Source organism: Esox lucius, chromosome 17, assembly GCF_011004845.1.
Source record: "Esox lucius isolate fEsoLuc1 chromosome 17, fEsoLuc1.pri, whole genome shotgun sequence".
Lineage (NCBI taxonomy): Eukaryota > Metazoa > Chordata > Actinopteri > Esociformes > Esocidae > Esox > Esox lucius.
Window position 1 is genome coordinate 43,365,304 of NC_047585.1, and position 14,663 is coordinate 43,379,966.

Sequence of the window (14,663 nt, forward strand, 5' to 3'; positions counted from 1 at the left end):
CTAGTTGATGTGGATTAAATACATATATTTGCACTAGCATTATTTACCCTCTGACAGTATCCAAACCAACTTTGTTTCACCAGTATGAAATACATTTGCAAACATTTACATAAATAGCATTAATTACTGTTAATTACTGGTCAAGCCTCTGAACGTTTTTGTCTCATTCTCTGCTCTACTTTTTAACTGTTTATTCAGTGTAATTCTTCTACTACACACCCACAACCTTTTGTTGTGTTACAGCAAGATTCCAGTAAAAATCTAGTTTATTTCTATTATTATTATGTTTTTTTATATATTACTTGTGCTTCTACTGTGAAATTTCTGGGCTGGGAAACCAAGAGTTTCAACATCTACAACCCATCCTAAACTGATGTACTCTCAACTCAATTTATCTTATTCGGGTGAATTTTGGTTTACCCATACATGTTTTAAGGTAAATATTGTGTATTCTAAGAAGTCTGTTAATTTTTAAAGGAATGTAGACTGACGGGTTCTACAATAAACCTGACTTCTTTGTTCTAGACTAGGCGTAGTCATTGTCCTTGAATGAATAAGACAACATATTAATTCAAGTGTATTTCTATAGATTTACTCTTTGATGGTTTTACTATGGTGAAAACATCAAAACTGCAATGAAGGCGTAAGGATATAATTTTTTGGTGACAGCATACATTTAGTCAATGCAATTAATGATGAGGTAGATCAGAAAATCTACAGGCTTTTATACCCCTGTAGAAGAAAGGACATTTCTATTATGGCTTGGTTCCAACATAAAAAACCTCATAACATTTGTATTTGAGGTAGTGAATGGGAGTGACACATTCTGAGACATTTTAAATGACAGTGAAACATACTGTCCTAAGAAGCAGATCAGAGAAGCATAGTTCCTTGTGGTTTGACTCTTCGCCATGCCTGTACTTTTGTTTTTCCTAATCTAAGCAGTGATGGAGAAAAAAGATTTTATCTTTAGAAGGAAGTTGATTTATTTCCAAGTATGCAGGTTAGTAAAACAATCTCCTTACCCTGGCATTGTTTGCTATCCACTTTGATAGAACGGACAGGGTAACTAACTTCTATGACAACAGGACCAATGCCTAACGAACAACCAGGTTTTGAATGCAGAACTCAATGTTAATTTAGGATATTGCTAACATTTTATTAAAGTAACAAGCCTCTGCTTCAGTTCTGTATCGTAATACTAGTCTTCAGCTATCACGTTGGGGTGCACAATGCCTTTTACCTGTGACTATAATCAGGACACAGCCCTGCCTCTTGTGCCTTATTGCTTATTTCAACTAAACCCAAACGGCAAGGTAAAAATCTGAGCAAGGCGTATTTATTTTTCCTAATATATCCCAGGATGTTGAAATGTTCTATTGAAATGTCATACTGGCCTCTGAAGGGATGGGCAACAGTGCCTCCAGAGAAATGTCCAGCTGGGTCTGGAGTCACTATGATTCAAGAAGTATTTACTCCCAGAAGGACTTGGCGAGAAGGTACCGGCCAGCAATACAATAAGCCGGGCCACCCATCTGAACAGAAATGTAGCTCAAACATTTTGGTTTACCCGTACATGTTTCAGGAAATGTAAATTATTTTTTTTAAACAAACTGATATTTTATCCACTTCTAAAGACAGTGGGATTTTGCCCCAAAATATCCATGTCACGTCTTCGGGGCGAAAAAGGAGGAGCAGGAGAACGGCTTAATACTTAGTGTGTCTTTTAATAATTGAGAAATACAAATGGTAGATTCAGGCACAGCTGGGAAAACAAACCGGGTGAAGAACATAGCCCACCTTGCCTGGCGAGGGGTCAGAGGAGCAGGAGAACAGGAGAACGGCGTAATACTTAGTAGACAATAACACACAAAGACAGGGGAAGCAGAGGAAACATATATACTGGGGGGAATGATGAGGATGAGGACCAGGTGCGCTAAACAAGACACAGGTGAAATGCATAATAAGATGGACGGTGTTGTCAGAAGGCCGGTGACGTTGAACGCTGGAGCCTGTCTACTGCAGGGGGAGGAGAGGCAGCAGAGGGCACAGTTGTCACACCTATTGTATTTACTTTCTCTGTGGTTGAGAGTTTATGTTCTTTAAATTTATCTAGAAAAACAATGATGTTACAGAGCAGTTTTTAATCTGAATTTAGAAACAACTTGATGCATGAATCTGAATGCATCTGAATTATTGTTAAAAATTTACATTTTGCTAGGACAACAACCTTTATCGCAATGTCTGTAAGACTAAGGAGATGATTGTGGATTTCAGGAAGCAGCAGAGGGGGGGTCATGCCCCCATACACATCGATGGAGTTGAAGTGGAGGGAGTCTCTGACCGAAGAAGACCTCACCTTGTCCAAGCAAGCAGACTCTGCAGTAAAAACTGCCCAAAAGCGACTATACTTCCTGAGGAAGAGAAGTTTGGCCTTTCTGCAAAAACTCTCACCAACGTCTCCAGGTGCACCATTGAGAGATCCGCTGCTGAGCGCAAGGTCCTCCAGAGGGTGGTGTAATCTGCAGAGCACTTCATCGGCTGCCATCTCCCCTCCATGCAAGGCATCTACCACATGACTTAAGAAAGCACCGAATATCATCAAAGACCATTACAGACTTTTTCCCTCAGGCCACAAGGCTTCTCAACCTGCTATACTGATCTAGGATCATATTGATCACATGAACATTCCAAATGGTCTGATGTCTTTCCATGTACATTCAATGTACATTAGAATATTTTTCTTGTGTGTAATGCTCAGATTGATCTTCATGTTTACTGTGTCCTCATTGACCTCACAAGATGCGCAATTCACTGTAACTGACTCCATTGTCCTCCTACAAAAACATATCCATGAAATTAACTTCCACATCCACGGAGACACGATGGCCTTACAATTTAATCAGGGGAATTTTATCTGACATTTCTGAGAGTATGATGTGATACATCAGGACACTGCTGTACCTAATGTTGAAGTGTCCCAATTAAACATGGAAAGTAACTTGTTTTATGGCAGGTGAAGTTTAATCGGGCTAGTTCTGGGTTGTGTTATTACGGTACATGACAGATTGGACTATTGGGAGAGACAGAATATAGACACATTTTCCCATATTGCTGGCCACGATTTTGTGGCAGTTTGGTGACAACGAGGTCGTCCTCCTCAGTGATCAGTGACACTACACTTTCAGGCTTGCAACAAATTGGCACAATTCATTAAAGGTTGTTGAGCTCCCTCAATTGTCAAAGCCTGAGGTAGTCAGGTCGGACACTCAATCGACGCTAGCGGTTTGGTAAAATGTCACGTGACAGTGTTTCGGCACCTGCCCTCAGGTGACCAGAAAAGTTTCAGAACATTGTTCCAATGCTGCGATTGTTGGAAAGGTGTGGACAAGATGGGAACAGTACTGAGCGTGTGTGCATCGCTACCGTTGTTTTTACGACACAACGTGTTGAAAAGGCCGGAACAGCTATCACTACTTGGCAATATGCTCTATTAACAATGCATCCATTATAATTATTTGGATAATAAAAGCAGAGCAATAACATGCAATAAACAATTTAAAAATAATAAATAGTCATTTTTCAATTGGAAAACATGAACCAGGATTTGAAATTTTGGATTTGAAAGTCTGTGACACTACCCACTGTGCCACCACCGAAACTCTCTAGTGGCCTTGGCACTGACATTGGTAAAAAGATGTTCAGTGAAGTTTGCGTTGCGTACTGAAAAACTACTGCCATAGATGATAGAGAATTTCTATGGTTACTACAACTAGGCTAACTTGTAACAAAGCGACGCCACTCGTTCAGAGTTGTTGCCGTTGGTTGCACCTGGTTTTCAAAACCTGAGACAAAAAAACTCATCTAAATATTCACTCAATGCAAAAGCTTTTATTAGTGAAATGATAGCTGTGAGGGTTTGACTGGAACAGTAAGCAGTAGATTTGAAAAAAAAGATTTACTCAAAATGTTTATATTTTATTGAACTTTTAGACTGTAGACTGTGGAAATGCCTGAGCAGGATTCTTAGTACATTTGGAACAGTGTTTTGAGGGCTGTTTCTAAGACCATGCTCCTTTTCTATTGATGATCTGTGGAGGAAAAGGGATTAATTAAAACTGACATGACAGATAATTTCAGCAATTTTACTGAATAAAATATAAAATCTGTACTAAAATGTACATGTGCCGGATAACATATGTATGTAAGGTATACAGGTATCAGCCCTAACATTATGACCACCTGTCTAATATTGTGTAGGTCCCACTTTTGCTGCCAGAACAGCCATGACCCATTGAGACATGGACTACACTAGACCTCTGAAGGTGTGCTGTGGTATCTGGCACCAAGACTCTACCAGCAGATCCTGTAAGTTGCGAGGTGGAGCCTCCATGGATCAGACCTGTTTGTCCAGCACATGTGCTCGACTGGATTGAGATCTGGGGAATTTGGAGGCCAAGTCGACACTTTCAACTCGTTTTTGTGTTTCTCAAACTATTCCTGAACCATTTTTGCTTTGTGGCAGGACACATTATCCTGCTAAAAGAGACCAACGCCCTCAGGGAATACCGTTGCCATGAAAGGATGGACATGGTCTGCAACAAAGCTTAGGTATGTGGTACATTTCAAATTAACATCCACATGAATGGCAGGACCCAATGTTTCCCAGAAGAATATTTTCCAAAGCATCACACTGCCTCTGCCGGCCTGCCTCCTTCCCATAGTGCATCCTGGTGCTATGTGTTCTCCCAACCTGGTCTCAGGAACCTACGTAGACTATTTTACGAAAAATCCATGGCACCCGATTTCATATGATGTGTGAGGTTAGGTTACATTACAATGCGCCACCAAAACGTATGATACATTACGAAATTATTCAAACGTAACATATCTTACGAAGGCTATAACAACGTATATCAAATGTTACGCTATGTTACCGCTATTAAAACGTAAAATAGAATACAAACGCCAGACAAACGTATGATATTTAACGAATGCTATGAAAGACGATTTTTTGACAAAATGTTAGACCTGCGTTTCGAAATGGCAACATTTGGATTACAAGGAAGTCATATTACCCACTTACCCACAGTAGACATGGGAGGTCAGTAACAGCAATAGCAAGGTCGCTAGTATATGTTATAAAAGCATCACATCGTTACGCATCACAGCACTGGGGTTAGGGTTAAGGTTAGATCTCACAGCACCGGGGTTAAGGTTTGGGCTACAGTTAGGAAACAAAAAAGGTTATTTTAAGGTTACGTCTCACAGCTCTGGGGTTCAGGTTAGGGTTAAGATTAACTATCACAGCACTGGGGTTAATGTTAGGGTTATTGTTTGGGTTAGGATTTCAAAGAAAAACACTTCAAACTTATGTTGTGACAACACCACTCGCCAGGACCAGTTACAGGTGGACCAGTGTGTAACACGCCTGGGTAAGATGTGGACGGTTGCTGGTTTGAACCACGATTACTGCTTCCTTTTTTTTCATTCCGACTCTAACGTTATTTTACTGCACGTAATATATCTTACGAAATTCCCTGCCTGAAATTGACGTAAAATAGTCTACGTCATCATTCTGAGAACAGGTTGGTTCTCCAGGTAAGAGACACACGCACCCGGTCATAATGTCTTCACAATTATTCTACAATGTGGAAAATACTAAAAGTAAATGAATAAACAAGCTTGAATGAGTAGGTCTTAGTCCAAACTTTTGAGTGCAACAGTATTGAGAAAGAGATGTAGTGTGATTCTCCTGTCCTTCCTGTCTCTAGCCAGTAAGGTGCTTACTTGATTTATCCACCCAATGTATGCTGAGACACGAGTGAAAACACTCGGCTGGGCGACGGTGCTGCATTTGGACCCAAAGCTGGTCACCCCATGGATGTAGTACCTTCCCCCCACCTGACAGTTCAGGGGGCCGCCAGAGTCACCCTACAGGAAAAATGACAATAGCGGGTACAAAATATAACAAACTTATTTTACAAAATGTTGTACAAATACTGTACCTGAAAATGTTTTGCCACCTGGAAATGGGAGGAGACTATATGCTAATCATGCAGTAATTTCCTAATATTTAATCCGATATGGGTATAAATCACAGGACCAAACAAAACAATGTTACACGTGACTAGAACCAAAACAAATACAGACAAGGAACATTGGGGAAGCTGGAACTTAAATAGGGTCCATGACGAGGGAAAACAGGTGTGAGTAATGATGGCCATATGAGGCTACATTACCTTTCTTCTAGTATCTGTATATTATGCTAGCAGCGCTAATGTTAATTTTTATTTTTCAAAATAAAAGAAATGTATAAGGCAATATAGTTAACAATCTAGTCTTTACATTTAATGTCCGTTCCAATATTATTCTTGTCTGTTCTTGTTTACAGACTGGACTGTTAACTATATTGCCTTATAAATTTCAATGATGGCTCTTATTTTGATAAAGAAAATCTGAGTGCTGCCACTATAATATCCTCCTAAAATAACACTAATGAAGTCTTGTTTGGCCATCACTAGGTGCGAGCAATAATTAAAGAAACAGGTGACCGTGAGGAAATTGGATTCACTGTCACGGCAGCAAAGCCAGAATGTGACACACGGAATAGTTAGATGGACAGATGGAAGGTAATGGGTTTAAATCCCAAACCACACGTATATAAACCACCTCCAATTCGATGCTGTATTAAAAAACAATAATTCCACTGCACTGGTCTTACATGGCAACCAGAGTTCCGTCCTCGACCGGCACAGACCATGGTGGGGTTGACTTTGGCACCCCATTTTTCAGAGCAGGTATTGTAGTCAACTATGGGCAGAAGAGCCTCCTTCAAGTAGCTGGACGGGGAACCACCAACTATGGGAAGGGCAGGTGAAGAAGGGGATAACAGGATGGAAACATCATGCATACAGCTCATGGTGAAGAGGCGTCATTATACATTGACTATACATTGCATATTGACTTTGTATGTACACAGCTCCAGGAAAAATTAAGAGACCACTGCAACATTTTCTTTCATTTCCAAAAAAGTTGAAAAGGAAGGTTTTGAGTGTGGAACAGAAGCGTTCAATTTGCAGTGGTCTCTTATTTTTAACCCTTCTGCTCCTCACTCAGAACCTTCCTTTTCAATTTTTTGAACAATAGTGTCTGTGAGCTACTTGTATAACTCACAGGAAGTGCGTCCCCATCCGGTGATGTAACAAGGATGTTTGTTGGGCAGGACCATATTAGGGGGAGGGAGAGAAGCCAGCTTGACAGCAGAGTTCAGTTTAGCCTCGGTGGACAGTTCAATCAAGGCAATGTCATACCTGTGGTTTGGAGGTGGACAGAAACATACCTGATGAACAGAAAAATAGGTTCTGGAGGCAAAATTCCACATTAGGTCCTAGGTGTTTCTCTTCCTGGGTCCTGGGTTTTAACCCTAGAGCTTTCCACTGGAATATCTTTAAAAGGTTAAGACAACTGTAGGGTCATAATACACTGTATATTAGTGAAATATAGTTTCATACAGTGGGGAGAACAAGTATTTGATACACTGCCGATTTTGCAGGTTTTCCCGCTTACAAAGCATGTAGAGGTCTGTAAAAAATCCAGAAAAATATTAAATAAATAATTTGCATTTTATTGCATGACATAAGTATTTGATCACATACCAACCAGTAAGAATCTCGGTTCTCACAGACCTGTTAGTTTTTCTTTAAGAAGTCCTCCTGTTCTCCACTCATTAGCTGTATTAACTGCACCTGTTTGAACTTGTTACCTGTATAAAAGACACCTGTCCACACACTCAATCAAACAGACTCCAACCTCTACACAATGGCCGAGACCAGAGAGCTGTGTAAGGACATCAGGGATAAAATTGTAGACCTGCACAAGGCTGGGATGGGCTACAGGACAATAGGCAAGCAGCTTGGTGAGAAGGCAACAACTGTTGGCGCAATTAGTAGAAAATGGAAGAAGTTCAAGATGACGGTCAATCTCCCTCGGTTTGGGGCTCCATGCAAGATCTCACATCGTGGGGCATCAATGATCATGAGGAAGGTGAGGGATCAGCCCAGAACTACACGGCGGGATCTGGTCAATGACCTGAAGAGAGCTGGGACCACAGTCTCAAAGAAAACCATTAGTAACACACTACGCCATCATGGATTAAAATCCTGCAGCGCACGATGCTCAAACCAGCGCATGTCCAGGCCCATGTCCAGGGACAGGACGACTGCACCGTATTGAGGGGAGGATGGATGGGGCCATGTATCGTGAGATCTTGGCCAACAACCTCCTTCCCTCAGTAAGAGCATTGAAGATGGGTCGTGGCTGGGTCTTCCAGAATGACAATGACCGAAACACACAGTCAGGGCAACTAAGGAGTGGCTCCGTAAGAAGCATCTCCAGACCTGAACCCAATAGAAAATCTTTGGAGAGAGCTGAAAGTCCGTATTGCCCAGCGACGGCCGAAACCTGAAGGATCTGGAGAAGATTCTTTATGGAGGAGTGGACCAAAATCCCTGCTTCAGTGTGTGCAAACCTGGTCAAGAACTACAGGAAACATATGATCTCTGTAACTGCAAACAAAGGTTTCTGTACCAAATATTAAGTTCTGCTTTTCTGATATATCAAATACTTATGTCATGTAATAAAATGCTAATTAATTACTTAAAAATCATACAATGTGATTTTCAGGATTTTTGTTTTGAAGAGTACCTATGATAAACTTTTGTTTTGAAGAGTTGAAGAGTACCTATGATAAAAATTACAGACTTCTACATGCTTTGTAAGTGGGAAAACCTGCAAAATCGGCAGTGTATCAAATACTTGTTCTCCCCACTGTTTTACTATGTCAACATTGTCTTTTAGCCATTCAATATAATAAATAAACATATCTACCCTTTGTAGACATCATTCCTCCACTGGGGGTGTTTGGAAACATCCTTGATTCTCATGAACTGCTCCGTACCATTCTCTGTGAGCAGGTTGTGTGCCCCAAGAACCACACGCCGAGTCTGACTACTGCAGACACACAGACAGAAGGCCTTGTTGATATGAAATTAAATATTTAAATGTGTCGGCGTGACGTCTGCATTTTGTGCTGCTGTTTAATTCTGATTTAATTCAACAACTCTTGGAAAACCATACGTATGCCCCTGGTCCCACCTGTCCACACAGTGGGCGGCTGTCATGACCCACCCCGCCCTGATCAGAGTTCCTCCGCAGTCATGTGTCCAGCGTGTGTCAGAAAGAACCTGGATAGAGACCTGATCAGAGGAGAGAGAGAGGAGGGTGGTAACAAGAAGGAAATAGGCTGTTTCTTTGTGAGAACAGGCACAGCTTGCAACTATGTTAGCACAGCTGAAAACTGTTGTGCTGATTAAAGAGGCAGTAAAACTGGACTCCTAGGCAGAGTTACCATGAAAAAGCCATTTCTCAGACTGGCCAATAAAAAGAGTATCTATCACAAGTCCTCTTCACTGTTTGTCATTGAGTCTGGTGTTTTGCAGGTACTATTTAATGAAGCTACCAGTTGCGGACTTGTGAAGCATCTGTTTCTCAAACTAGACATTAATGTATTTGTCCTCTTGCTCAGTTGTGCACCGGGGCCTCCCACTCCTCTTTCTATTCTGATTAGAGCCAGTTTGCGCTGTTCTATGGTAGGGAGTACTACACAACGTGATATGAGATCTTCAGTTTCTTGGAAATATCTTGGATATTTAGGGGTTCAAGCACGAAGTGCTGAAACCCTATTGTTATTGTACAGATTTTTATTATTATTCTTCTGCCGTAAAACGCATCGTGCAGCCCAAACCGTAAGAGCTGGAGCTTTGAAACTTTGGCATATGGTAGTACAAAAATCGAGGAGAGGTTATCAAAATATGAACCCGATTGGCCCATAGGTGGCGCTATAGCGACCTAAAGCGCGAAAGTGGTCATAACTCCTAGACCGTATGTTGTAGACTCAAGTGTCTTATATCCCTGTAATCCTTGGCTCAAGACGAACAAAACGTATATCTCCGATTTCATTTCCGCCATGATAGATTTTCCGCCATTTTGAATTTGGTCAAAAACCTACTTTTGCGAACTTGTCCCTGGATTTTCGCCCGATCGGAACCAAACCAGTGCAGAAATATTCTATGGAGTCTGAAAATCTATAATTATCAATAAAAAGTTTAAATTTCGATTCATGGTCGCTAGGGGGCGTAAAATTATAGTTGTGGGAGGAGCCTATTTTACTAAAAAGACTATAACTCAAGAAGTAGTTAAGTAAACTTCACCAACCTTGGTATACATGTGTTAGAAGTCAGTCTGAGGTCACAGTAAAAAAACTGCGTCGATTGGCCACATGGTGGCGCTATAATACGAAAAATAATACGAAAAACGTAGACACCTGACCGTTTGTCCAAATTACTTGAAATTTGGTATGCAGTGTCTTTGCCCAAGGGGCCATGTATGCCTAAGAGGATATTGGCGTATCTCAAAAAACATGGCCGCCATTGGCCAATGAGATTTGAGCACCTATTAAACCAGGTTGACATACTCTGATCAGAACGAAACTTGGTGGGCATGTTTGGCACAAGGTCCTAGAGGTCTGTAAGAATTTTGAAAGAAATCGGCCACTAGTTGGCGCTAACGAGTTTTAAGGCTCTCTAATCATGTGTTGTTACAAATTTCGTCAAAAAATGCATATCACTTGATAGATCTTCTCATGCTGAAAAACTTTGCCTCAAGAACCATTACTGTCAATCAAACTGTTCATCTAATATTCGCGAATATGTTAAAAACCTACTTTCGCGAACTAGTACCTGGACTTTCGGCCTTTCGGAACCAATTTGGTCTACGATGATTCTCTGGACTCTCTAGATCAATAATTATCACAAAAAAAAGTCGATTTTTTTCCATTTGCCTGGCTGTAACAGGATAATTTATTCAAGTGGCAGGAAAAATACACTCAAAAGCCAATAAATCCCATAGAAAAACCCCAAACTTCACAAAAATAGATGAGCATATGTGTCATAACATAGTGAAGAAGCATGCAGAGTTTTGTGGAGATCAGACAATAGGTGCAACTATAACTGTCAAAAAGCTTTGAAAAACATACATTTCCAATGCTACAATGCCTGTATTGGCTGTGAATGGACTTTTCCATTTATTATTTCAGTGGTTAAATGCTTGCTAAATAAAACGTAATGTCTTTTGATGTTTGGGTGCTTAAAGGCCTTAACAGCTTGAACCCCGATAAATGCTGCTTGCAGCTTTAATAGTTTTTGTTTCTGGCCATGTTGAGTCTGTAAACAATACCACAAATGCTGATGCTGAAGATACTGAACTAGTCTCTGCTGAATACAGACAATCGAAACAGTCTACAGCTGTTGTACAATGTACATTAGTCAGACGTGTCTTAGAAAGACATGTCTTAAAGTTAGCTGCGTGTTCAAGTTCTGACACATAGCATAAAAAAACAGTTTTTTTTTTATTAACTATTTGACATTTTGCTTAGCATCTGTACTCAACAATCCATGCTAAACTGGGCACATTGTTGTGTACAGTAGCTAGACCACCGAAGTATAACATTAAAGAATTTGCAGGCTAGAAGGCTATTTTACCCAAATATCTTGGAGTGTTACAGCAATTTTGATGTTGGATAATTCACACGCATAGTGGTTTTTAATGGTGATATTAAATGGTCGTTTGAGTGTAATTACAACCGCAGAAGACATTCTCCCACAGGACTCAAGTATTGTTGTCTTCGTTACCATGATAACATTGTGTCCTTGAAGGGGAGCTAACTATGTTCTGAAATTTGCTTTAGATATTGGCTTTAGCTTTATTTTCTCTGCAAAAATGTAAATGTTTGTTACAATTTGAGTGTATGACCCCATTGTGGCTACCAAACTATCACAATAAGACAGCGGTTAAAAGTAAAGGTAACCCTTCAAATTACAGCACGCTACTTACAGGGTAGTTCCAACGTAACTACGTAGTAACAACAATGAATGTACGTGGTACGAATGAGTAGTTATGTAGGAACAATATAGGTGTTACGTGTACTTATATGAACGAAGAACGATACTATTCCAAAACTACTTAGTAAACAGACAGGTCATGCTTATGAATCTACCATTTAAATGTGACTTTACTAATTATTTTATGGCAAGTTCACTCACAGAATTAAGTATTTAAGAGAAAATAAAGATGATGCGCATTTCTCCACTTTGCGCAATACGGCTTTTGGTTTGGCAAGAACCGACTGCCCAAAGTGTGTGTTGGCGGTGAAAAGTTGCGCAAAGCGGAGAAATGCACATCATCTTTCTTTTCCTTTAAATCCTTAATTCTGCAAGCAAACATGCAGGAAAATGATTAAATGGGACTTTAAAAAGTCACATTTAAATGGTCAATTCATAAGCACAAATAATTATATACTTTCAAAATTGCATTTTTATCACCTGTCTGTTTACTAAGTAGTTTTGGAATAGTTTCGTTCTTCGTTCATATAAATACACATAACACCTACATTGTTCCTACATAACTACCCATTCTTACCACTTACTTACATTCTTGTTACTACATAGTTACATGGGAACTATCCTGTAAGTAACGGGCTGTAATTTGAAGGGTTACCAAAGTAAAATTATATAGCTAGCTATCTAGCTAAACTATAGCTAGACCTAAAAGTTATCTCACTGACATCAAGCGGCTGACTATAGTAGTATTAGTCCCAACAGACTGTAGTAGTTGAGTGTTTGTTGTGCACAGTGATTAGCCAATGGTGTATCAGATATTACCCAGGTAGTTTAGACACACCCTTCTAATTATAATATGACACAAGGAAAATGGAAATGTCATAATGTGTAAAATAAGAAATAGATAAATTATTCAACTGTTCTAGACCTGAGAGTAAAAGTAAAAGTTAGGTGTTGAATGTTATTAGATTAGATTAAATTTGTAGTACAGTACAACCAAATACAGTTAGCATCTAACCAGAAGTGCACTAAGAGAAGACTAATGTCTTACCTGCCAGGGCCAGGAGTGGGGCTTGGCGACCTCACCACCTACAACTCTGGTCTGAGGTACATCTTCCAGGTATCTGGGCTGGAGCACCAGGTCCTCAGTCAGAACTACACAGGATATAGACAGACAGGACAAGAAACAATTAGATGTTTTCAAAATGAATACATTATATTTTACAGCTCCAATAGAGTCAATGTAAGAAATAAAATAAGAAATAAAAAAGTGTAATGTAGAAAAGAGTGTGTGTGAGAAAACAAGTTAATAAAGAGATTTTGTTCAGGGCATTAGCTAGAGTCTCAAGGGTTTGTCTTTTCACCCAGGATTGTGAGAGCACTCAACAGGATCAACTTCAGCATGTCTCCAGTCTATAGTCTGTACTGATGGAGCATTCCTGTTCCTCTTTTATACCCTCAGGACTTTAGAAACACCACCTGACAAATCTAGGGTTCAAGATGAGGACAATAAACCACAATGAAAACCAAAATGTTAATGAATCTTATTACATGAAATGTAACATTCAATATATTGAAACCCTTGAAAAGCCTTGATGATCTTGCAGCTACCTTTTTTGCCTAATGCAATTACTAATTTTATTTTACCTATTCAATATTTGGAAGCATTACATCTGTCATGAAGGTTTAATTTTAATATATTTTTGGTTTTTATTTGCATGTTGCATACTTAAATATTTACACATTATTTTATGTTCTTAAAATTAATTTATTGAATTTGCATTCTGTTTTATCATAGAATTTCTATGTAATTAAATATCAAAAATCAATAATTGTATCTTAAGTGTTAATATGCAAGGTGTTGCATTTATTTTCTGTGTATTAGGTCTATTATTTCAAAGTCAAAGTCTCTTTATTTATCAAGTGCACCAAATAACACAGTGTCATTCTGAACAATGAAATTCTTGTGACATGGCACACAACATCTACACAGTAAGAATTAAGAAATATATGAAGCAAAACTATACATAACAATGTAAACGTAGCAGCAATTTTAAAGAGTGTAGAATGGTGAATATGTACATTATGGGTAGAAGTATTTAATATTTGAAATAATTGTAATATGCATATGCAATTGTAATATGCATATGCAATGTACATTAGAAAATATTCTAATGTACATTGAATGTACATGGAAAGACATCAGACCATTTGGAATGTTCATGTGATCAATATGATCCTAGATCAGTATAGCTGGTTGAGAAGCCTTGTGGCCTGAGGGAAAAAGTCTGTAATGGTCTTTGATGATATTCGGTGCTTTCTTAAGTCATGTGGTAGATGCCTTGCATGGAGGGGAGATGGCAGCCGATGAAGTGCTCTGCAGATTACACCACCCTCTGGAGGACCTTGCGCTCAGCAGCGGACCTCTCAATGGTGCACCTGGAGACGTTGGTGAGAGTTTTTGCAGAAAGGCCAAACTTCTTGAGTCTCCTCAGGAAGTATAGTCGCTTTTGGGCAGTTTTTACTGCAGAGTCTGCTTGCTTGGACAAGGTGAGGTCTTCTTCGGTCAGAGACTCCCTCCACTTCAACTCCATCGATGTGTATGGGGGCATGACCCCCCCTCTGCTGCTTCCTGAAATCCACAATCATCTCCTTAGTCTTACAGACATTGCGAGAAAGGTTGTTGTCCTGGCAAAATGTAAATTT

General features: G+C 39.7%; 1 protein-coding gene across 1 annotated transcript; it reads right to left on the reverse strand.

Moving 5' to 3' along the window:
- Positions 1–3,906: 3,906 nt before the first annotated feature.
- LOC105028858 (elastase-1) lies at positions 3,907–13,454 on the reverse strand. The gene is made up of 8 exons (XM_010901885.3): positions 13,322–13,454; positions 13,009–13,112; positions 9,157–9,257; positions 8,890–9,012; positions 7,177–7,313; positions 6,725–6,861; positions 5,791–5,934; positions 3,907–4,091 (listed from the first exon to the last, which is right to left on the reverse strand). Exons 1-8 carry the CDS (start codon positions 13,359–13,361, stop codon positions 4,062–4,064), a joined length of 816 nt encoding a protein of 271 aa, XP_010900187.1. The 5' UTR covers positions 13,362–13,454; the 3' UTR covers positions 3,907–4,061.
- Positions 13,455–14,663: the final 1,209 nt, after the last annotated feature.

Bases quoted from the DNA above. Each gene is read 5' to 3' on its own strand.
- LOC105028858 (XM_010901885.3), bottom strand. From the start codon at position 13,361: ATGCTGAAGTTGATCCTGTTGAGTGCTCTCACAATCCTGG. The intron at 7,314-8,889 runs GTAGATATGTTT...TCCAAACCACAG, and splicing joins AGGAATGATGTCTACAAAGG to GTATGACATTGCCTTGATTG. The intron at 4,092-5,790 runs GTAAGCACCTTA...TTTCCTCCACAG, and splicing joins ACATTGGGTGGATAAATCAA to ATCATCAATAGAAAAGGAGC.